Consider the following 23,989-nt stretch of genomic DNA (forward strand, 5'->3'; position numbering starts at 1 on the left):
AAGGGCAAACTGGCAGACAGATCATCAGTAATGTATACTATGAAAAGCCTTTGAACAAAAAAAAAAGCTTTTTGGCCTTGACAAAACCAAAGTTAGTCTCTCGTCATGGGTAGGTCTGTTTAACATATGTCAAGAGAAGTTGTCAGGAGTCAAACAAATGAGATGTTGCCTAGTGTTTCATCCTCTTCCCACAGCCCCCATTACTCTTGGTACAAGTAAGAGGAAGACACACTAACAATTCCACCCTAGGGTGTGACACACCAAGTCTCTGTACACCCCCACATATATACCTCTTTGCCCGCACACCACCCCCCCCCCAATAAACAGAAATAATACTTTACAATCCAGAACATATTCCCTACCTTAATTCATTTTTTTTCATTCATTTTTTTAACCAGCCTTTACCGCCCCTCAGTGCTGACCATCAGGCCCATCAGACATGAGGCTCAGGCCAGCCAGACTGACTGCACACACAGGCAGATCACGGATCCTAGTGGCGAAGCTGCTTTCTTTGCACACTAGTTTAAGTAGCCACTGACCAGCTCTTGTGCACAGTAATCGAGGCATTTTGCCTCTTGAGTGAACTATAATTGTTGTGCTTTCTCTCTCTTTCACACATGCACACATGCCACATCCTGAAATCCTTCCACCTCTTGCTTGAAGAAGAATGGGTTTTGGCCTGTAACATCCAATGATACAATAAACAATAGCTTTCACTGCAAAAAAAGGTTGTGGTTGCTTAATATTGTTGACTTGAAAACAAAAGTATTTCTATACCTTCCCATTTAGAACTTTTCTATAATTTCTCATTTTCTTTATGTACCTACAGGTTTTCAGACTCACAGACCTCTCTGCCTTGGATGCTGGACACTTCTCTGCCCCAGGAATCTTCCTGGAAAAGTTTTTTCACAGGCCTCCCTCAGCATACGCCCTTGCTCATTTAGTTCCATGTTTCCAGTGCAGGATTCAGCTTAAGCTTCATGAGTTCAACCAGCAGTTCCAGCTGACCTTCATAAAGGATGCTTACTTGCCAGAAGAGGGTTTTTTTAGTGGTAGTATTTTTTAGTATCTCTGACTCTTCCTTCAGACCAGTTTTTTTTTTTATTGCAGTTGATTTCAAAACTCCGAGTCATTCTGAAATCCATTATTATCCACTAACTGATTTTATGAGTAAGTCTGGGGTTTTTCCATGTAGCACACATATTCCTAGAGGAAGGTTCCAATTTGTGGCTTTGTTGTTTTTCTGGGGTTTAAGGCAGTAGGAAATACAGCTTTACACATCCAGCTCGATGATCCAAAAACTGTTCTTACTTTTTATTGCACAGTGAGGCACCACAGATTTTATTTCCAATTTCACACACACACACACACACACACACACACCCCAGTTTGCCTCCGCATTCGTTGCCTCAGAGCCGCAGCGCAGTAAAGTACACTGGCAGGTGAGGGGCTGCATTTTTTGATAATTATCCAAACAGGGCTAACAGCAGCAAGACACTTGTGTCTTCGCACTGCCACAGCAGACTTTCTTTGTGCCACTAACAATTCCTTGGCAGAGTGCACATCAGGTATACAGCAAATGAAAGAAGGCGGCAGTGGCGCTGGCAGTTTGAGGGGCCAGAGCATCCCCCTCGCTGTCGCGGTGCCCCCAGGGGGGGACGCGCGGGGGGCCGAGCCCGTGCCGGAGCAGCCGGCGGCGGTGTGCCGGGTGCGCTAAGGCACTGGCTGCGGCAGGAGGTCACCAAGCGCTGCGGGTCGAGCTGAGGCTGGGCGGCTCCGCAGGCCGAATTGCGAACATTTTAGAGACAGCTCTAGCCCCCCCTCGTGGAGGATTAGCCGCAAGCACCGTTTTCCCTATGAAGAGGGCATCCTGGTCACACATACGTTGCCGGTCCTAAAGTTGATAGTAAGATAAACTCTTTTATGAAACAGATTAAAGGAACTCACACTCTAATGTCTAAAACACAGTTCCTTTGTCTGCACTACCCTCCTACACTAAATCATCCCATTCGTCAGCGCAGTACCCCATTTCTTCATCGGACTTCAGCGAAGATCACAAGGCTCCTGGCTCTTCGGCATCTCCCTGCGCTGACCGTGTGACACCCACCTTGCCGGCCAGCCCCTAGCTCCCGCCTGCACTGTATCTTGAGGATGGAAGATGCTCTTTTCACCAGAGCTCTGCCTCTGCACTCAGCATCACACAAATGATGACTGCCTCTAGGATAAGCTGAACCAGCTGGGCTCTTTTTGAAGACAATATTTATACTTTGTTCTCGTGGTTGCTTTCTGAGCTGTTTCGGGTTTTTTTTAGACTTCTCTTCCATACCAGTGACAATAAGAAGTAACACTGCAATCTGGTAAGAGAATAGCTGATGCTACACATAGAAGTAATACCCGTTTCACTGTTCTTCCTTCATATTTCCATCCAGCTCTCAATGGATGCATAAAATATGAAGATGACATCATCTCACTAAGTGCTCATGTTTATTTGATGGTCCTTCATGATCTGAAGTCCTTTCTTTCCTTCATTAAACAGAAGAAAAAGCAAAGTGAAACAAGAACCGGGGGAAAAAAAGCATCACCTAGATTTAAATCCTTAGAAGATGTTCTCACATTGTGTCTGACTGGTGAGAAAGTACCTTGCTGTTTCATTTTTACATGACGCTTTCTATGTGCTATTTATATGAGGTATTATTTGATATGGCATATCAAAATAAGCAGTATAATTTCACCACACATCATGTTCATCACTACACTTAAAAGTACAGACCACATGCAAGAAGTCAATTCTTTGTATGAAAACTATTTTTTAAAAAGGAAGTTGTACAGCCTTATAGATACAAAAAAGTGATTGTATAACAGTAGTGTTCTGTAGTACTTAAAATGACATTCACTATTTCTGCTGTTCATTAATAAACTAAACCAAATAATATTTACATGATGTGCTTAATTTTTGTCTATATAGTTTATAGATATTGCAATTGATTAAAAAAAAACAACATCAATCACACAACAAAAAAAAACCCAACACCCACAAAACTCTCATAAGAGAGGTGGATGATCTTACAGAAAAGTATCCTTTATCAAAGGGATACCTGCATTTTTTCCAGCTTCCACTGGCCTCCACTGAAGTATAGAAATGGTTCCAGCACAGCAAAATGTTGAATTTCACCTCCATGACTGCAAAGAGAGCAAATACAACAGCTGCTTCCTAGGAATGTGCAGCCAAAATAAGCAATATGGTGGCTCCTGGAGAAACAGTGGACACCTTCTATGCTCCCACATGTACTCCAGAAATGTCCAAAATGTCCAGAAATGTCCAAAAATTGAAAATGTCTTTGTAGTCCAAATCCAATCCACAGCAGGGTAGTTGATTATCCCAGGTACAACTGTTTGGACAGCCTAATCTTTGTTACTGTGTGAACACTCATGACAGCAATAAAGTAAATAATAATAATGTTGAGTAAATCTCCCTTGAAAGAATTTAATAATCTTGTTTTAAAACTTCTGTACCAGTGAAATCTGTCAGAAACAATAAACATCTTCTGAATATCCTCATAAATTGAGGATGATATGGTGGTAATATGTTTTGTCTCACATTTGTCTTGTTTTCACTTTAATTTTCATAAAAACAATCACCCCTTGTAAAGAATCTAATTTGCAGTAACATGAATTTGTGGAAGCACAAATAAAGCTTAGTAAATAACAACATACTTTCATTACAGTTCTTGTGACTGGTCTTTGCAATGTCTTATTTCAGTATTTTGAGGCAACTCACAATCAGTTAATTCACATCCACCAGGAATTTACTCTCCTACTCAGATGAACTGGAAGAAATTAGTGGCAAACACTAGTCCTGCCAGTGCTGGTGGTGCTCAGCCAGCCAGAACTTCCAGCAAAGAAGACTTATGCAGAATATTTTTTTTCTGGCAAAAGTATTTTTTAAAATATGATATTACAGGACCAAAAAGAACCCCAAAAACAAAACAAAGCAAAAACTCAAATGTGCCTCCTTATTCTGCCTTTGAACATAAACACAAAGTTCATCATGCAGACTGTTCTATACATCAACTGAAATTTGCAAGAGGCTTACAGGAATGCCAAAAACGATGTACATGTCTTGTTTAAACCTCCAAAACTCTGATAAAAACGTAACTTTAGGTTTGTTACCATCATTACGGGCCAAGACAAGATTTTATTTGCACACAAGTAATCAAAGTATATTTTAATTGCTTGTCACCAGGCAACCATTGATTTTAAGATGAGTGATCAATTCTTGGGGACAAAGAATAAGCTAAACATAACTAGTTAGCCCTTTAAATAATCATTAAAACCAAAGAACCATTCTTTTCTCTCCCCAGAAAATGACTCTATAACTCACAACTTCAAAGAATCACAGCAGATACATGTGTGCTGTTTTGCTAAATAAATCCCTTATGTAGGGGGTATAGAAATGTTTGTAGCAAAGAAAAGTAAATGAAAGTGAGTATGAGGCACAGACTTTGGTGTATTGTAAATCCTTTCTAAAGCTCAAGACTGAAAGGTATTATTGGACCATTTTACTGTGTCTCCTACAGCCTGCTAGCAAGAGTATTATCATATTGTTATTGCACATATTTATTATTTTTTAATCTGTTTTTATCTCTGCCACAACATAGCTTAAATGCTGCTTCTAGTGGAAACTGCTCCAGAAATGTGTTTTCTCCCATGATTATCTTCCAGCCATCTTGCAGTGCCTAGCCTGAAGTTATTTGTAACCTGTTTACATGCATTTTCTCTGGTATCAATCACCCATTCCTTTATCTAGCTCTTTCCCATTTGTGCTCAGTCTCTAGGTTTACCTATGAGTCATGACCCCTTTCTCTGTCTTTGGTGGGTAAAAGAGATCAGCCTGTTAGCTCCCTGTTGCATTAGAGGATCTCGGCCTCCTTGATATCAAGTGTCTTTATCAATTCTTGTCAACTTTTATTTTTCTTTAATAAACTCCTGTCCCCTCCAGATCTGTATTTCAACAGTGCCTTGCCACTAATATTTCCTCTCTTCACAGAAAATGCCTTTCCTGATAACCTGTCAATTATATTTGCCTAGAAGTGAGAAAGAGATATGGCATGATTATTCCTTAAAATAAATCATAAAAGGTGGCAAGGAAACAAAATCAAACAGTCCTTCTACAGAACACTTCAGATATCTGTACCAGTGAAAGACATGCAGGACACTGAATAGATGACCTGAACATGTTAAATATTAAGAGTGATTATGTATGCCAATTAGCATGGCTGAGAACGGATGGGGTGATTTGTGCAGGCTGGGTGTGCAGCAGAGCAAGGCTGTTCAGGAAGGTGGGGGAACAGACAGTGTCACCTTGTGCCAGGGCAGCACCCCCTTGGCACAGGGGCAGTGGAAGACGTTGTGCTGGAAGTGACAAGGTAAAGGTGAGGAGCCCCAGCACCCTGCCAGGAAAGCAACCGATAACATTTTCTATTAATGCGTTGGCAGGGAGTGGGGGGAGATGCCTAAAATGTTTACTGATGCAACATCCTGCCTCTTCATTGCTGCTGTGAATTTTATTAGTGGAGAAGGAAAACAGCTCTTAATAGTATAAATAGCAGCCATACCTCCCTACAAAGATTATTCCCAAATAGCTGAGAATCAGAGGCCAAAACCCCACCCCCCTATTAAAATTGAGACCGTTGGTATAAAGTCTAGAAGTTTGCACTTCACATACAGTAAAAAGTTCACAGGAATATTTTAAAATAATCAGTAAAAATTCTGTTTATCTTTTATGTAAGGGTGTATCAGCTACCCTAGTTTAAAAAAATGGACACTGGGAAGAGACATTGAAAAAGATTAATATATTACAATATTATGTTTACTCTAATGAAGGTCATAGGAAAAGGCACGGATACTATATAATTTATTTCATGGCATATTTTTGTTTTCTCTCCTCATTTCTGAATGAAAGTACTTGAATAGGCAGATACTTCTCACCACTACATTCGCGAAAGTAGACCATGGAGTAGCCTGAGAAAGGACAGTCTTGGCTGAAATCAAAGCCAAGAAAGAAGTCATATCTCATAACAGTCATCTAGCCTTTGACATGTAAAATATTCTTTCTTCATGTCTGCTGATTCATTTCTTGACAGCCTCTTCCATGGAAGTCTTAGCTACTCAGTGTCACACCCTTCACTTGTATGTCTTCAGAACAAGAACATAATTTTTACCCAGAGATGACTTGTCTTCTTCCTCCCAGTAATTCATACTGAGAGATGCTGACCTTGTGGTACAGCCAAGACTGAAAGAATCTGCTTTTGGTTTTTGCTTAATAAGCTAAAATCTATAAACAACTTTGCTACATGAGGTTGCACTGAAGTACTGAAATCCATCTTTGTTTATGCTTCTTTCTTCTCAATGCAGTTCTCTAATTTTTAATCCTTTATTTAACGGAAGCTTGTCAGAGAAATCCTTTCCTGTTTGAGAAGAACTTGGAGCATTAGAGCTCAGGGTCAGAAGAGTAAAGACCCGCCCTGCCCCAGTCCAAGCATCCCTACCCGGAACCCGGTTTTGCAAAGCTGGTGCAATACACAGAACTAGAACAGGGTGACGATACTTCTTCTAGTTGCTTCTAACAGCAGTGTCTGACCTCCTCTCAGCAGAAAGTCCCCTGGAGTAATTTTGCTGTTCTTCCTTCTCCCTTCTTTCTCCAGGGATGGGTTCAAGAAATACAGGGCTAGCCTGTAAAAAAACCAAAAGCTAGAAACTCTGGGTTTATATTGTCACTGTTTTCAAGCCTGAAAAGTTGTTGAAAAACCCTGCTTCCTTCAGACATGCCTATACCCAAAATGATGACAACAGACACAAAGACTCTGCACATTGGAGTTTTACTCATATAACATAATCCTCAATAATTAGGCTGGGGAAAAAAATCTCTTCAAAATATATCTCATGTATTAGACCCCCATGATGCCATGCCATACTTCTCAAGAAGATGAAGCCTAACAAATAAAAAAAAATATTCTGAGAGTAGAGTGCAAGTCATGTAAAATTAATGGGTTTTCCAAGTTTGTTTAGTTGTTTTTTTTATTGAGAAGGAAGCCTTGGGTGGCTGTAAATTTATTGTAACATTACCCTTATTTAGTAGTCGAATGCAAGTACTCAAGTGCTTTTATCATTGGGCTTTGTCTCAACAGATATACAGAACTCACTACTGTTCTCTACAGTCACACAAAGATCCATATCTACCCTGCAGAACCACATGAGATACCATCCTGTAAGCATTTAGTGTCTGGAGTAGTGCCTGCTCAGCATGATCAGCCAGATGTCTTACGGCCACCAACAAGTGTTCTGCAGACCAGCAATTCCCAAACCCTTCAATGAGCAAATATTTAGAGCATCCATGTCTGCAAAAATGTTTTCTTACTACATTTTTCAAACCCACAGAATAACCTTCAGAGAGACACAAAGGCAGCAAAAGGGCTCCAGAAAAGACCATTACAACAGCAGGGCTCTTCTTGAGTTCTGCAAAACTCATATATGCATGCTCATACAAATTCATACATGCTTATAAATGGAATCCATCATAATTTGTCAGGGCAACACAAGCCTGGGGGCAAAACCATGAATACATTATAATGTCACTCACTTTTGACCTTTCCTGATTAGAAAAGGGCAAACAACTGGTTCTACTCCATTAGGAAAAAACATCATGAAGAATCACACAGCTCTGTTAGCACAATTCAGAGTAGTGGTAGTACAGTGCCACATACAGAAAAAACCATCCGCAGATGCACAGGGACTAAACCACGCTTGGTTTTCTCTAGTTTTGCCTAGCAGGTTGGCTTCATGCTACAAGTTTTCATAATTCTCTCTCTCATGTTGTTCAGCTGATGCACAACAGAGTGCAAGTGTATATTAAAGACACTCCTTCAGTCAAGGCATTGGGTTTCTTCCACCGAGCTGTCAGTTTTCACAGGACTTGGAGGAACTGCATACCTTCGTGACTGCCGACTTGCTGCTCACATCAACCAATGAAGCCAGCATTTTGGGGTAGGAAGGTACAAATCCAATGGGAGCACTACTGAAAAGGTAGCATGAGGCGAAGAAGAGGAGGCTGCAGTAATGATGTAGTAGGTAGGGAAGGACTCCTTGCACAATGTGTTTGCTTACCAGCCAAGTACTAACTGGCTCTAAGTAAGCTCTCTTTAGTAATGTACTGACAATAATTAAACATTGCCAAAATTGGTGTAAGTTCATTATAGTTAGAAGGTTTGGAAATCTTGGATCTAACAATCTTATTTATTCTATTGAGCCTTTGAATTTTTTTTTTCCTGACCACAAGAACTAATATCTCATTTATTTTTGGCAGAGCAAAGGGTTGATAATGGGGGTTGTCTGGTTCTTATATAAACCTCATACTAAAAAGGAAGAAGCTCTAAGGGAAAAAGTAAATATCAAAGATGTTTTACAGTCTGAGACTACACACAAAATATTACTAGTACTTTGACAGTTTTGGTTGTATATTGGTAATTGATTTAAAAGCAACTGTAGAATAAATTAAAAATACATTACATGTATAAAATCTGTAACAGGATTCTATAAAATAAAAAAGTAAAACCTGTGCTTTTTAAAAGACACTGAAGGACACCTTTATGATATTCAGACAGTGGCTATTGTTTATGGTCTGACTGAAAGAAGCTTACCAGATCTATGTCCAACAACTATTGCATTATAGCATGACCCAGTGCTACAAGGAAGTCAATTATTTAATAGAAGTTTGAATCACTGAAGTTTGTAAAAGAAGATGTTAAATCCTTCACTGTCAGCACTTCAAACCCTTATATATCAAACATTTTAAAAAAAATAATAAATCATTAGGCCACCACTTCTCAGAGTAGTAGCCTGTATAAATTCGTAGAACAGAACTTTAAGTTGTTAGGAAGAGAACAGGTACTCCAGAAACTGACCCACTTCTGCATCGATTATTTTGTTTTATTTTTCTAATTGCATTCTTTCTATGCAGAATCCAGATCCAGAAGGATACACTTGTAAAATATGGCACATTAGGAAAATCTGGTGTATTTGGAAGGAATTAATAGAAGTTAAACTATTATAAAAAGTTGTCTGATCCATTTATGAAGCACATACAGTTTCAGATAGCTACATACAACAGGAGGTCATGGTGTATCATTTCAAATAAACCAGCAGCTATAGAAATGCTTACTAAAACTTCTAGAAGCGCACAACATATCTGACCTGATTAAACTGGCATCCATTAAGGATATGGCCTAAGCCATGGTGGGTTGACCTTGGCTGGGGACCAGGTGCCTACCAAGCCTCTCTGTCACTCCCCTCCTCAGCAGAACCAGGGTGGGGCGGTGGGCTGTGGGGAAAATAGGATGGAAAAAACTTGTGGGTCAAGAAAAAGGCAGTTTAACAAAGCAGTGGAAAAGATCACATGTGTGGAAGCAGGAAGCAAAGGAAAACAAAAGATGTTATTCTCTACTTCTCATCAGCAGGCGATATTCAGCCACTTCCAGGGAAGCATAGCAGTTGCTCTGGAAGACAAATGTTGTAAAAAACAAATGCCCCTCCTTCCTCCTACTTTCTCTTAGCTTTTATATTTGAGCAGACACCATATGGTATGGAATATCCTGTTTGGATGTCAGTTTGGGTCAGCTGTCCTGCCCAAGACCTTGCTCACCCCCAGCCTACTGGTGAGGGGTGGGGAAGGTCGGAGGGCCAGCCTTGATGCTGTGTGAGTGCTGCTCAGCTGTAGTCAGAACACTGGTGTGTTATCACCACCTTCCTAGCTACCAACACAAAGCACAGCGCTGTGAGGGCTGCTGTGGGGTTCAGCCAGACCCAATACACAGATGAACTACAGAGAAAGTTTCATACCAACTGCAGTGTACAAATTTGTTGTGTAAAACTGTCCCGATTTTGGCTGGGATAATTTTCTTCTTAGTGGCTGGTGCAGTACTGTGGTTTGGATTTGGTGTGAGAGCAATGTTGATAACACACAAATGGGTTTGGCTGTTGCTGGGTGACGTTTATACTCAGTCAAGGACTTTTCATTTTCTGCCAGTGAGAGGGCTGGAGGGGCACGGGACACTGGGAGGGGACACAGCCAGGACAGGTGACCCGAACTGGCCAAAGGGATATCCCATACCATGGGACACCATGATGAGTATATAAACTGGGGCAAGGAGAAGGAGGGGGATATTCAGCATTATGGCGTTTTTCTTCCCAAGTAACCATTACACGTGGTGGAGCCCGGCTTCCCTAGGGATGGCTGAGCACCTGCCTGCCCACGGGAAGTGGTGAATGAATTCCTTGCTTTGCTTTGCTTGCATGCACAGCTTTTGCTTTACCTGTTAAACTGTCTTTACCTCAATCCCCAAGTTTTCTCACTTTTACTCTTCTCATTGTCTCCCCATCCCACTGTGGGGGCAGTGAGTGAGCAGCTGCCTGGGGCTTGGCTGCCGGCCAGGGTTAAACCTCAACAAAAATGTCAGCCACTTAAATTTCCAAATTGGTGAGACTACAGCTCCTGTTATCAGAGGACATTATTTGATGTAAAACCCCAAACAGGTTTTGTAGCTAACAAAAAAGTAAACATGTCTATGCAGACTTTAACTTTGCAACCTATGTAGACTGCCAAGTTTCATCTGGTATTTGTTGGCCAAAATCTGTCACACTAAACAAGCATTGCATAACACTTCTCTCTCAACCTCTGATCTGGGCTCCACTCACCTAAATTAGGAGACAGAAGATAAGATCTCAGAGCGACTGTCAGGCATCTGTGACTTTGGAAATGAGACTGAAGATATATTCTCTTTTTTGCAAGTTGCTGAATTTAGGCAACTTCGTTGAAGACCTATGCAGAACTCTCAAGTGTGATTTCAGGTAAGACCAAAACTGCATTCATCTCTACCATAGAAAGGGGATAGCCACAAGAAAAAAGCATATTTGTTGAATAAATCTTTTTTTATTCTGAACTCGAAGACTTTTTATTCTAAAAAAGCATCTGAAATGACATGGCATCTTGCGATGTACAATTATTCACTTTGATTAAAAATAATATCAGGTTCTTTATGACTATCAGTATTGCTCAACAGCTAAGTGGCAGAGTTCAGAAGTTTTTGGCTTACTGATCTGTTTGACTCGAAGCTCCACCAGAGATAATACATGCATATCATAAATAATTCTTCTGTTTTCTAACAGATTTTCATATCCCACAATTATCTTCTACTTTGTGAAACTGTAGAACTTTACTTCTACCTAATGGGTCGTTTTCTTCAGGGCAAGAGGCAAATGACCAATTAGATTAAAAAAAATTATATCTGCATGCTTCTTTTTCCATGTCAAAGGAATGATCAGGAGAACATTTAGCAGCAGTAGTTCAGAGTGTAAAGGCTGTTGAAAGGCTGTTTTGACAGCAAGTCAAAGCTGTCCCATATCTTGTGGAGGAGATAGAGGAACAGGATCTCTATGATAAGCTTGAAGAAGGGGCTGAGCAGGTAGGTCCACCACAGCCTGCCATGCTTCTTGCCCGCGTTGCTGTAGAGCCTGGGGCAATTCTCCCCATTCTTCTCCCAGTCCTCCCGGTAGGCCACGTGCATGATGACCAAAAGGGAAGGGCAAGTGACAAAGATGAGCTGCAGGGCCCAGAGTCGGATGTGGGAGATGGGGAAAAATTGGTTGTAGCAGACATTGGTGCAGCCTGGCTGCCATGTGTTGCAGTCAAAGTCCTTCTGCTCATCTCCCCACATGCGCTCAGCTGCCACCACATAGACCAGCACACGGAAGACGAAGACCACAGAGAGCCAGATGCGGCCAAAGGCTGTGGAGTATTTGTTGACCCCACTGAGCAGCGCCTGCAGCATTTTCCAGTCCATGGTAGCTGGTGGAGACCAGAGTCACCCAACCTGGAGAAACAGCAGCAGAAGCCATGGGTGAAGAGCAGTGGGAGATGGCCATGGGGCAGCTCATCTCTTGCTGCACTTAATCTCATTGACCTCCTGGACTGTCTCCCCAGCCATGTGCCACTTATTTGGGATGGAGGGACCATCTCACTTGCAGACAGTAAAGCCCATCCTCACACTCTCCTGTTGACAGAGGTGACTCAACCTCTCTGCACTTCCTTCTGGTGGAGCCTTTGCCATAAAGGATGAGCCACCTGGCTCTGCTCAGCTGCAGCACTGGACCAGCACAGCTCCCGGGTCGCAATGCCCAGGCTCGTCCTCTTCCCTCCCCAGGGTTTTGTGTGGCTCAGCCACACTCCCCTGCACCAGCACGTTTTGGGGATGGATGGGAACCTTTACCAGTAGGAACACCCCAGGGGATCTCAGGCATGGTCCCAGCCTTCCCTGAGCTGCAGTTTCTACATGGGTAAAATAGGCTAAACCAGCCGCCATGCTTTGCTAACGCCAGGAGCTGAAGGGGAAGCGGCTGCTGCAGAGCTGGATGCTGGGGCATGGCAGGGATGGGTTTTCTTTCTCGCAGGTGATGCCTGAGGCAGCCCAAGTGTGGGTGAAAGCGGGGCTGCTGAAAGGGAGAGTCTGTACATGCTGCCGGCACCTCACCCTAGCTGGCACCCTGCTCCCGGCAGCGCTGCCGGCAGCCCCAAGGGCTTGTGCTGGCCAAAGCGGCTCTGCAGCTCGGCGTGGGGCTGCCCCAGTGGGTGGCACGCTACGCCAGACCCAGAGCTCTACTGCCGCCTGGGTTTGCAAACCCGGGTGACTGTTAGCCGGAGGTGAGTTAGCCGCTGTTGACTCTGTGCTGCTAAGGTGTCTCCCCTGACGGAGTGCTTCACGGAACGGCAGGCTGGGTCCGTCCCTGCTTTTAAGGTGTTGCTTTGAGCAATGCACACCACCACTGATACGAGCATGGTGGGCTGTGCAGCGTAAGGGGTGAAGACCAGAGTGAAGCATCACACGATCCTGTGGTAAGCAGGGAGGGCCAAGCTCTTGAAGGACAGAGCCAAGCACGAGCAATGATCAGAGGAGACTTTCTGCAACTCCTTTGCCTTTGCAAGAATTAACCTGGTTTTGCAAGGAACTGCCAAGTTCTGCGGGTCTGCCTGCCGGTGAGGACACACTGCAGGGCAGCTCCTTGCTTGTCACGGGAATGGTCTGGCTGTGCCTGCAGAGCTTCTGGGGGTCCACAGCGCTGGGCTGCTGGGGGTCCTCAGTGATGGGCTGCTGGGGGTCCGCAGCGATGGGCTGCTGGGGGTCCTCAGTGATGGGCTGTTGGGGGTCCGCAGTACTTGGGCTGCTGGGGGTCTGCAGCAATGGGCTTCTGGGGGTCTGCAGTGCTGGGCTGCTTGCGGCTCTGGCAGGAGGAATGTGCTGAAGCCCTGCAGGAGCCCCAACTGGCCCAGCAGGTTGGGGCCGGGGCCAGGGAGGCAGCACAGCAGCTGGTTCCAGTGGGACCACATCCCAGATATCACCATTCCCAACATTTCATTTCTGTGTTTTCTAAAAGAGGTGCTTTGTGTAAGAAAAATGTGGGGTTTTTCCCAACAAATGCTTTGGTTTTGGCTGATGAAATGCCTGCCTGGGGCGTACAGGACAACCCAGGAGCCAACAGGTAGCTCCAGTTCCAGGCCAGATCAAAAGCTTCCTTCAACCCCAAGCGCTAATTCCTTCCTTTCCAGCTACTCAGGTCAATCAGCACCATGTACTTGCATCCCCCGCAGGAGCTGCTGCCCAGTGCCCCCCGAGACGTACCTGGAGGCGGCTCAGGCTCCTTCCCCGCCCAGGGCATGGCTGAGGGCACAATGGCACACAGATGATCCGAGTCCTCTCCTCTGAGGAGAGCCGTGTGACGTGGTGAGATGTCCTGGGGCTGTGGGGAAGGATCAGAGCCTGGAGCACTGCCTGGAGCCCATGGGGCTGCCTAGGAGCCCATCCCTGGCCAGGGCCACCCCACAGAAAGCCCCAAACCCACCGCCATGCTCCCACGCTGCTGGCCTGGGGTCGCACCAAGAAGCACAGCTGAGCCGAGCTGGGGTCCTGTGCCAGCACGTGCCAAGTGCCAGGGCAGCACCTCTGCCCGTGCTCACACACCTTCGCTCACTGCCCCGTCCAAAACCAGACCCTCCTCCCCTGCAAACCCCGGCAGCGAGCCAGGGTGGGGAGCAATTGCAGCGCTCCCACCCAGCCCTTCGCTTTAAAATGGGGAGAGGGGAGCTGCTGCTTTTCCCTTCCTCAGCCAAAAGCTTGCACCGATGGCTGGTGCCTGGAGCCCTTGCACGCCCCAAGGGCCCGTGTCCCCTCACCAACCTGCCAAATCACCCATGCCCCCAGCCCCGGTGCCCTGCTGGCGATGCCACCCAGCACCCACCTGCCTCCCAGTGCCGGCTCCAGCCATGGACCCCTGGTGGGGTGGGAAGGGGACATGAGCTCTGTGTTGAGCCCATGCCAGGCTACGGTGTACGGCACCGTGGGAGCCCCGCAGCCCGGCTGGCACTGGCTGGCAGCCAGGCGGAGCAGGGGCAACACTCCAGGTGTGCTCCGCTCTGCCTGCAGTGCCAGTTTGCCTCCTGCGAAGCCCAGCACCCTCGCCAGCCCCCAGCGTGCCAGCCTGCTGCATCACCACCGGGTCCTGCCCCGCGTGGGTGCAGGGTGCTGGGCACGAAAGCGCCCAGCTCCTGCCTGGGGTAAACACAGCAGAGCAGGGCTGTGCGCTTTCTCGGGGAGGGCTCAGCCTCTCTTGGTCCCCAGGGAGGGTGGTGGGACAGAGGAGCAGGGCCTGGGATGGTCATTCCTGCTCCTTGGGATGCCATGCTGTGCCATCCCCCTCCATTACCCCCCGGGGTGCACAGCCCCATGGGCCAGGGACCCCAGCACGTCCTGTGGGGTCCTGACATAGCACTGCACGGTGTCGGGGTCCCCACCTTTGGCCACCGTAGGCACAGGTGCCCCAGCCAGTGCACAGCTCTCACCTGCACCCCGTTAGCACTGTGGGGTCTGTCCCCCCACAACCTGCAGGTCGCCAACAGCCCTGTGAGCACCCTGCACCGCTGCCCAGCACGCTGGAGGTACCTGCCCAGCCAGTAAAGGGTCAGAGAGAGGTGGCCGGATCCAGACAGATCTCCGAGTAGGAAAGCTCTTTCCCAGCTGTGTCTCTGCAGCTCTCCTGTGTACCCAGGTTTTTGTCCGCAGCGCTGAGTGTGTGTGTGGGGAGCGGAAAGGTAGTTTGTTCTGTTCCCAGTAACTGGGTGAGTCTAGCAAACAGCTCCTGTAGAGGTTCTTGTCTGCGTACATGCACACACATGCTTGGGTTGAACAATTAAGGCGGGTCAAATCCTGCAACGAGATCAATGGAGCCGGATTCCTCTGCAAGCATCAGCAGCGGCTCCTGCCAGGTGATGCTCTGTCCCCCACATGGGTGGCACTGCAAACCCAGCAGAAACCCCAGGCAAGACCAGGGCAGACGGGGCTCACATCAACTGTTGCTAAGAATCACAAATGACACAATTATAACACACTTTTAAAAATTATTTTGCCTTAGTAATAGTTTTGCAACAGCTTATCAGTGTCCCCAACCTACAACAACGTGCAGCCACCGCCCTGCCAGCGTCGGGGCGTCCCGAGTGTGACCTTTCCCAAAGAATGGCAGGGTCCCCACCCAGCAGGACCCTGCCCTGCTCCAGTCGCATCCTCATAGGACCTGGGATGTGTCCCTAAGAGGGATGTCCCTCTCCCCAGGGTGGCTCCCAGGAGGCTGGGTCATCCCCCCCGCCGCCTGGGCAGTGGGGTGCCCTGCTCAGCCTCCCCATGTGGAGCAGCCCCACTTTGATGTGGCCCGGGCTGTCCGAAGGCTTTCCTAGCATCACACCACTGTTTTCCCAGCTGCTCCCTGGCCTGTGGAGCCCCACGCGGCATCTCGCTGGGGTCACCCCTCCCACAGGGACATGTTTGAGGAGCCCCACTGGGTTCCTGATGCTCTGAGAGGTTTGTTCCCTGCACTCGGGCCACTCAAGGAGCCACTCACCCAGTGGCTTTTTGGCTCCAGGAGGTCAAATAAAGCATGTGGGAGTTTGTCAGACTGGAGACACTGAGGCCACAGGAGTGGAGCCCACGAGACCCAAAGCAAATCCTGGTGGGAGCCTAGGGGTGTGGAGCGGGGTGAGCCCAAGGAGGGGTCCTTCACTCCGGACTGAGCAAAGCTGTGGAGCAGCTGGGAGCTCCCCCTCACCCAGGAACTGGTCCTATCAGCAGGATCAGGAATTTGAGCTATGTTGTTGCAGAGAGCCAGAGCTCTGCCAGGAATCTGGGGGCTGTGGCCTTCAAGATGACAAACCCAGGAGAGAGGGAAGATGGCAAGTCTGATTTCTTGAGACCACCGGTGGGTCTGCTTTCTTGAGAAGGCAGCAGCTCCCTGCCCCACGGTAAAACCTGGCAAGGGGCAGGTGAAGAGTGGGGTCAGATCCCCCCAGCAGCCTCTCCCCTGCAATTTTAGAATTTCAGGAGAGGCAACAAAGTTCAGAGAGGCAGAAGATTTCCCCTAAGGCAGTTAGGTGGGGAATGGAAACACCCCCATATTTTGCAGAGCTGAGCTGGGTATTTGGGTGTCCCAGCAAAGGACAAACCCCTGTGCCCCCTCCACCATCCCTCTGATCCGGCACAGGGACAGGGACAAGGCACCAGGGTGCTTTGGTAGCTTTCAGCACTGGGGACACCTTGGAGGAGCTTTGGATGTGTGCCTGGAGTATGTCACCCTGCTCCGACTCGGTGGGGTGATGGGTGAAAGGCTTCTTCAGTGCCAGACGTGAACACTAAAAACACCCAGCGACTTCCAGTGCCCCGACTTTGGGTCCTCCATAAAGGAAAAATCCAAGCAGGGGAGCAGGCGGCTGCCAAACCAGCAGGAAAACCTCAAAGTCTCTTTAAAAGCATCTTAAACAGGGCATCGCAAGAGACAGCACTCAGCCACCCACCAGGGTTGGGACCCAGCCCTGACTTTTATCTCCAGCTCCCTGTCTGCCAGCAGCATCCCAGCCATCCTGCTCCAGGGCCACGTCCAAGGGGACAAGGCCTCCCCCACAAGTGCTGGGGCACAGGAGTCACGGGAGCCTGGGAGCTGGCAGCTGCTCGCACCGGCATGCTGGACGTAAATCAGAGAATTTCTCTTCAATTCCCAGCAAAGAGGCAGTTTTCAGGCAGGGAAGAAAGAAGCTTCCTCTGGGAAGGGCAAGCTACCCCGGACCCACGCCGCTGCACACATGAGCCCCTCCACATCCCTGGCTGGGCTGCAGTTAGTGATGCTTTTGTTTTAAATCCCCGCTCCCCAAAATTCAGGGGGGCCTTCTGGGCACCCCACAAGCAAATACAACGCCCTGTATGATGATGCAAAGTCTGAACAATATTTAGCTTTTATGGTGACATTCCCCAGTTGATTTGTTTTACCTCCAGCACCAATCCTGCCTCTCAACCCAGCGCTCTGCATTCCAGGAGGTGGCACAGCCCCCAGCCCCTGGCTTCTGCAGCACCAGCCGGGGCAACCTCAGGTCCCCTTGGTGGGGAGCACAGAAACACATCAGAGAGCAGCAGCCAAACGCTCCCATTTGTCCGGCCAGCCACCACTGATCCCAAGCCTGGATGGTGCAAGACGTCCGGAGCTTTGCGGAGCGGCTGCAACGCTTGCTTCGAGTGAGATAAAGCAGAGCAACAACAAACGGCATCAACAAACTGGATCGTCGGGTCTCTCGCAACGGGCAGCAGCTCCGGCTGCTGCTTTGATGTTGGGAAGCAGGGCAGGCGGGCAGGGTGGTTGTTCTGGGTCTCATTCCTGCCACGATTAGGGCTTGCAGCTGGGGAACACCTTGTGATTTTGTTAATCGAGGACAGCCTTGATCAAGAGCTGCCAACCTTGGTTGAAAACAAACAGCCCAGCACTAGGTCTTTAAATCAGAGGCAATGGCTAGCACACAAAGAACAACTTGTATCCTCTGGCGTTAAAGGCTTTGGTAAAGAAAATTTTCAGGTGGATGATGCAGCAAGCAGAGCAACGAGAGTGGGCAGAGGGAAGGCAGAGATCACAGCTTCACTTAAAAAGGGATGGAAGAAATCCACCCATATTTCACCACCTGCCTCTCTTACCCCAGAGATCTCCAAACTCACTGGTGCCAGTGCAAGGAGCTGCTGTGTGCCCAGAGGTTCCCGGGCCGGTGGCAAGGATCACCCCAGGGCTCCTCCACCATCCCCACCCTCATGGGTGGCCAGTCTGGTCCCCGCCCTCCCATCTGGCCACACTGCAGCCCTGCTTTCCCACAGCATCCCCCCGGCTGTAGCGGTCCCTCTGCCTCCCTCTTCAGTGCATCCAGGCTGGCCCCTTGCTCCAGGGTGGGCTGTGGGAAGGGGGTCAGCTTTGCCTAACAGGGGTCTCAGGTGGGAGCTGGTGCATTGGGTCAGGCATGCTGCAAAGCGGTGGTAGCTGCAATGACCAGCCACCGAGAACGGCCCCGGCCCAAAAGGACACGGTGACAGCATAACCCCGCCCCATGCCGCTTCCTTTGCAGCAGAGACAGTAGGGGCTGGGGCTGCGATGCTCATGGAAAAAATAATAATCGCACCCTCTAAATAAAGCGAAATCAGTAACAGATCAAGCTGCATGTTCAATGTTAATGTTACTTATGAGTGCATTTGCCATGAAATTATTGTTAATTATTCATCCCAGCTAATGCTCCATTACTGTTGATGGCCTTAGAAACTGCAGTACCGCCTGAGTCATGGCAGAGCGCGACATATTACAGCAATAAACGAGATCATATTCTGCCATTTAATGTTATTGTTTAATCAATGGTTAGGGTGTTTTTCCTCTCCTTTATTCGGCTGTTTTGCTCGGGTGTTTTCTCTGGCCAGGCAGGAAGAGCCAGCAGCCCACAACGGGCTCTGCCTGCCCAGCTGGATCCTCACCCCGGCACTTTGCCACGGTGGCTGCCACACCAAGCACATGCTCTTGTCCCCACTCCACTAATGAATGTCATTAATGACGAACCTATCTGTCTGAAATGGCCCTGACACCCGTGGTCTGGCTTACGCATGGTGAGGGATAGGGAGAGAGATTCCCCAGGGGGGTGGAGGGTGCCTGTCCTGGCTGGCCCTTTTCCCCCACCACCTCCACCACCTCTGAGCTGGTTTGAAAACTTGTGACATGTTTAAATTGCTCCAGCCTGTCCCTGGCAGCCCACGGCCGCAAAGGGCTGTGCCACCTGTGGGTCCCTGGGGATGTTGACACCTTTGGGTGTACCTGCCTGTGCCCAGAAGCCTATCTTAAATCAAGAATGTATTTTTTTTAAAGCCTGGGATTACAGGAAGATAATTAAGGTGTCCTCCTTGCTCGCTTGCATCCAGTACTTGGATGAGCAAGAGTTTTGCCGTTGGCTTGCTGGGTGCAAGGACCAGTGCTTCCCCAGGCAGCGCAGCCCTTGTACCACTCCATACACCCCAAAAACCACCCGCCTAGCCTTGGTGATCCCCCTCTCTGGCCGAAGCCATTGTTCATGTCCAGTTCCAGGGGCTGCTCCAATTTTTGGTGGCTTTTCTCCAGCAGACCTAAGCCTGCAGCCGGTGGTTTGTCACCGTGGCTGGTCCAAACCCAGCCTGGAGCAGCTGATGGGAATGATGCCTTCCCAGGGGTGATGCAGCCCTTTCTCCCCTCTTGACAGCGCTGTGCCGGAGGAGCAGGAGAACAACCGCTTTGGCCATCGCTTCTGAGGTACAGAAATTTTTATTCACTGCAAGGATACCCCCAGGACCAGCTAAGCCAGCCCGGCCGGGAAGGGCTCGACCTCTGGGCACCGCTGCCAGTTCACAGCCACCACAGAGCTGCTTGTGGGCTCTCGGGGACTACACGTGTCCTACAGCACCCAGATTCACCCCAAATTCAGCAGAACGATGTAACATGCCTTCCTCATAATGGGACAGGCAGAAAGCCCTGGGGCACAGCCTGACTCCAAGGTGCTGCCACCCCCAGCTCTCCTGCGCCAGGGGATGGAGGAGGAGGAAGATGAGGGGGGCAAAGGTGCAGGGCAGGTAAGTGACTCCTGCTTTCCCCTGGGCAGCTCTAGGAAAGAGACTCCTCCTCAGGCAGCGTGCCAGGGATGGAGGCTGTGGGGGGGATGGAGGCTGTGGGGGGTTTGTAGTCCACCCCATGGAAAACCTGCCCCTCCATGCCTGCAGGTTCGGTGCAGGAGAGCGGGCAGTCCTGGCTGTGCCGCCAGCTCTCCATGCTGCTGGCTCGCAAGCACTCGCGGCACCGCTTGCCTATCAGGTAGGTGGCCTCGATGATGCTCAGTACGACGCAGATGCAGGTGGTGACCACCATGAAAAGGGTGAAGATGTTCTTCTCAGTGGGCCGGGAGATGAAGCAGTCTACCACATTGGGGCAGGGGGGCAGCTCACACTTCACCACCCGGGGCAGGGTGTAGTTCCTGTAGAAGCGGTAGAAGATGTAGAGGAAGACCACATCCACGCTGGCCTTGAAGACCAGGCTAAACAGGTAGGTCCACCACAGTCCTCCCTGCTTCTTGCCAGGGTTGGAGTAGATGCGGCGGCAGTTGTCCCCGCTGGCGGCAAGGTGCCTCTGTTCCTTGGCTTCCCGGTAGGCCACATGCATGATGACCAGGAGGGATGGACAGGTCACTAGGATGAGCTGCAGAGCCCAGAGGCGGATGTGGGAGACGGGGAAGAAGTGGTCAAAGCAGACATTGGTGCAGCCCGGCTGCTGTGTGTTGCAGTCAAAGTCCTTGTGGTCATCACTCCAGACCCGCTCAGCCGCCACCACGTAGACCAGCAGGCGGAAGATGAAGACGAGGGAGAGCCAGATGCGGCCAAAGGCTGTGGAGTACTTGTTGACCCCGTTGAGGAGCCCTTCGAACACCTCCCAGTTCATGGTCCCCTGATGCCCTTAGCTAGTCTGCGAGGAGAGAGAAGACACAGTGACACCAAAGAAGCAGCGAGAGGTCCCCATCAGAGCACCTGTGTGCCCCCCAGCACTGAGCCATGCTGCCCCGGTGGCCCTGCAGACAGTCTCTGGTCTTTGCTAGCATGTGGGGACATGCACTGACATGTGTCCAGCACAGGCTTGGTCCGGGTGATGTGTCCCTGGCAGAGCACCGTCCCCCATGGCTGGGTTATGGGGACCCAGAAAAATGTGCCCGTCCTGCTCCCGCAAAAGCATCCTTCAGCCACCACCAGCTATGCTCCACGGCTGAGCCCTCTGCCATCCTGCACCGCCCGTCTCATCTCTCACCTCGTTGCCCAGGTATTTGTTATTAATTTTCCTTACGTTGCCAGGCCTGGGCCAGGAAGACAGCAAATAGGAGCAGCCGGGGCATGACTCACCCAGCAGCTCCGTGGCTCTACCACCACCACGTCCTCTCCCATCGCTGGAATCTGCTGCGATCGTCTCCACTCTCCCACCCGGGCAGCATGGGAAGAGCCCTGCACCGACCTGCACCGTGCCCGTGCACTGGGGGAGGACACGGTAGGCATAGCACAGCGTGGTGCAGCACGGCACAGGATGGCACAGCATGGCACGGCATGGCACGGCATGGCGCAGCAAGGAAGTGCACACTGGGGAGCAGAGGCAGTGGGCACGCTGGCAGGGCTGCACCGCCCGGGGCAAGGCTGAGGTGCTGGCCCAGGGCTGGGTGGCTGCAATATTCTCATCAGCCCCTACCAGCCCCAGGACCCTGAGCAGCTGATTTGACCCTGGATTGCATCGTGCCGGATAAACGCGCCCCATGCGGTGTGGGGCTGCAGCCGAGTGGGACTCCCGGGGCTGTATTTGGCACCGACTCTCTTAAACATTTTACCTGTCAGCAAAACAACAAGCTTCCCCCTCGCTGACAGAGCTCGCAGGATTGGACGCATCCCACAGCTCTGCACAGCCCGGCCCATGCAGCGTGCCTGGGGGCAGGGCTGGGGTGGCCACACGTGGTGGTCCCCCGGCACCTAGGCGGGTCGGTCCCCAGGGACACAAGCAAAGCCCAGGTCTCTCCTTCCCTGTGCACGCTGCACCCATCACCCTGGCGTTGGGTCGGGGCCTGCAGCGTGCACCCTGCAGTGAGTGCACCTTCCCCAGCCCCCGCCCCACCTTACCAGGGCAGGGGGTGCAGCAGAGGAATGTTTTCACGCTGCTTACCTGCCGGGCATCCCTGTGCCAAGGCCGGTGGTGCTGCCGGTCGGTGCTTGGCCACGGCAGGATTGCATCTCCCGGTGTGACTGCGTGAGTCACCCCTGGGCTCCTGGGAGCCAGGAGAAGATTCCCAGGAGGAAGGGACGAGGTTCGAGTCAGATCCCCACGTGTCCCCGTGGGCTGCCAGATTTCCTGGGGCGAAGGGCTGCTCCACCGCGTGCAGGGGCCCGACTCCGCTGCTGTGCTGGGAAGGGCTGCATCTGACACCACCCCCCACCCCCCCGCCACCCTGCCTGAGGCACCGGGAGCCGCTCAGACCAGTACCTCCCTTTATAATCCCTTTTTACTCAAACTTTGCACCATGGCCATAAGTTAAGAGCTTTTTTCCCCTCCCCACCTTCTGATGAGTGGGCAGCAGTTGGTTATTTCACCAGAAATGAATTAACCACTTTCCCTGTGCTCCCCTCACCTGCAAGCCAGTACAAGCTTCTTCCCCATCACCCCCTCCCTGTCACCAGAGCCCAGGAGCCCTCCCAAGATGAGCCCCCAGCTCAGAGAACCCCCTTTTTGGGCCTGACCACTGGCTCACAGCTCTGGGGCACAGCAGGGTGCACAGAGCAGGGTGGCAGGGGTGGGGGGTCAGATGAGTGGGGGTCCATGGAGCGGGTGCTGCTGTGTGGGGTGCAAGTGCTCAGGTACAGCTGGAGTCATTTGAGGAGCAAACACGTTTCATTTGCAATTCTGCTTTTTTGTTTTGTTTTGTTTTGTTTGTTTGTTTTTAAATGTAGAGAAACAAATCAAAACAGCTGTAAAGTAAATTACCACTGTTTGTGGATGGCTTCAGGGAAGAGTTCTGCAGTTTGAAATCAAATAAGACCATTTTCATTTTTTTTGACATGCCTGTGTGGTGGCTGTGCTGGGAAAGGTGCTCCGGGGGGCTGCATCCCACCCCAGGCAGGCGGGGAGGGCACAGAGCAGCACCCATCCCACCAGCACCCAGCAGCGGTGGGGGGGACGTTCTGCATCAGGCACCCCCAAGCTTGCAGGTGTCTGAAGGGGGTCTCGTGGTGTGCTGCTTTCTGGGTCAAAATCCCCTCTTTAGGGGAGCTGCCAGGTGTGGTGGGTAGTTGATGCTGGTGTTGGGCTCCAGGCAGAGCACCCGACAGCCCTCCTGGGAGGGTGGGCACGGCCATCGTGGACCTCCCCTTGACCCCCTGCCCTGCTTTGACGGTAGGATGAGAAGGTGAGTGGCCACGCAGCTTTCCTCCACGTCCTGCTGGTCAGGACTGTCCAGCCAAGGTGAAGCGGAGATCAACCCCCATCTGCCTGGCAAATACCTGGCTGATGCACAAAACAAATAAACAGAGAGAAAACCAGGGAGAGAGGTGAAGCAAGAGGCAGGAGCTGCTGTGCCTCTCCCGAGCAGCAGGCAGGGCTGCCAGTGAGCTCCCACAGCTGGAGCTGCCATACCACCACTGGCATCTGCTGGAAATTCCAGTTTCCCAGAAGCAGAAAATGGGGGTGCCGAGGGCTCACCCTCCACCAGCCCAAACCAGCCAGCCTGTGTGAGTCCGCGGGGCTGGGAACGCAGAGGTGTATTAATGGCAGCGCTTTATCTTCCAGGAACAAGCCCCATTAGTACATTTTCACTACAACATGAAATATTAATAACACTTTGCATTTATATAGCGTCATTCATCCAGGAGTCACCAGCCAAGCTCTTGACATGAATCAAACATCACAGCCCACTCCGGAGGAGGCAGGTAAATAGGGTTATACCCGTTTTCCTGCTGCACAGTCTGAGGCACAGGGTTTCCTCCAGCACACCAGCTCTTTGTGCTGA

At 49.9% G+C, this 23,989-nt stretch overlaps 2 protein-coding genes across 2 annotated transcripts; both read right to left on the bottom strand.

Annotated features, from left to right (window-relative positions):
* Window positions 1–7,740: 7,740 nt before the first annotated feature.
* On the bottom strand, window positions 7,741–15,218 carry LOC308060332 (gap junction beta-3 protein-like). Its single transcript, XM_080378898.1, has one exon. The coding sequence runs from the start codon at window positions 11,892–11,894 to the stop codon at window positions 11,385–11,387; it is 510 nt and encodes a 169-aa protein (XP_080235024.1). The 5' UTR covers window positions 11,895–15,218; the 3' UTR covers window positions 7,741–11,384.
* Window positions 15,219–16,133: 915 nt separating this feature from the next.
* LOC308060331 (gap junction beta-5 protein-like) lies at window positions 16,134–22,416 on the bottom strand. Its single transcript, XM_080378897.1, has one exon. It carries the CDS (start codon window positions 20,896–20,898, stop codon window positions 20,071–20,073), a length of 828 nt encoding a protein of 275 aa, XP_080235023.1. The 5' UTR covers window positions 20,899–22,416; the 3' UTR covers window positions 16,134–20,070.
* Between the last annotated feature and the right edge of the window lie 1,573 nt (window positions 22,417–23,989).

This window comes from Falco punctatus (assembly GCF_963210335.1).
Source record: "Falco punctatus genome assembly, chromosome: 3".
NCBI lineage: Eukaryota > Metazoa > Chordata > Aves > Falconiformes > Falconidae > Falco > Falco punctatus.

Coding starts and splice junctions, on each gene's coding strand:
- LOC308060332 (XM_080378898.1), bottom strand. CDS start 11,894: ATGGACTGGAAAATGCTGCAGGCGCTGCTCAGTGGGGTCAACAAATAC.
- LOC308060331 (XM_080378897.1), bottom strand. CDS start 20,898: ATGAACTGGGAGGTGTTCGAAGGGCTCCTCAACGGGGTCAACAAGTAC.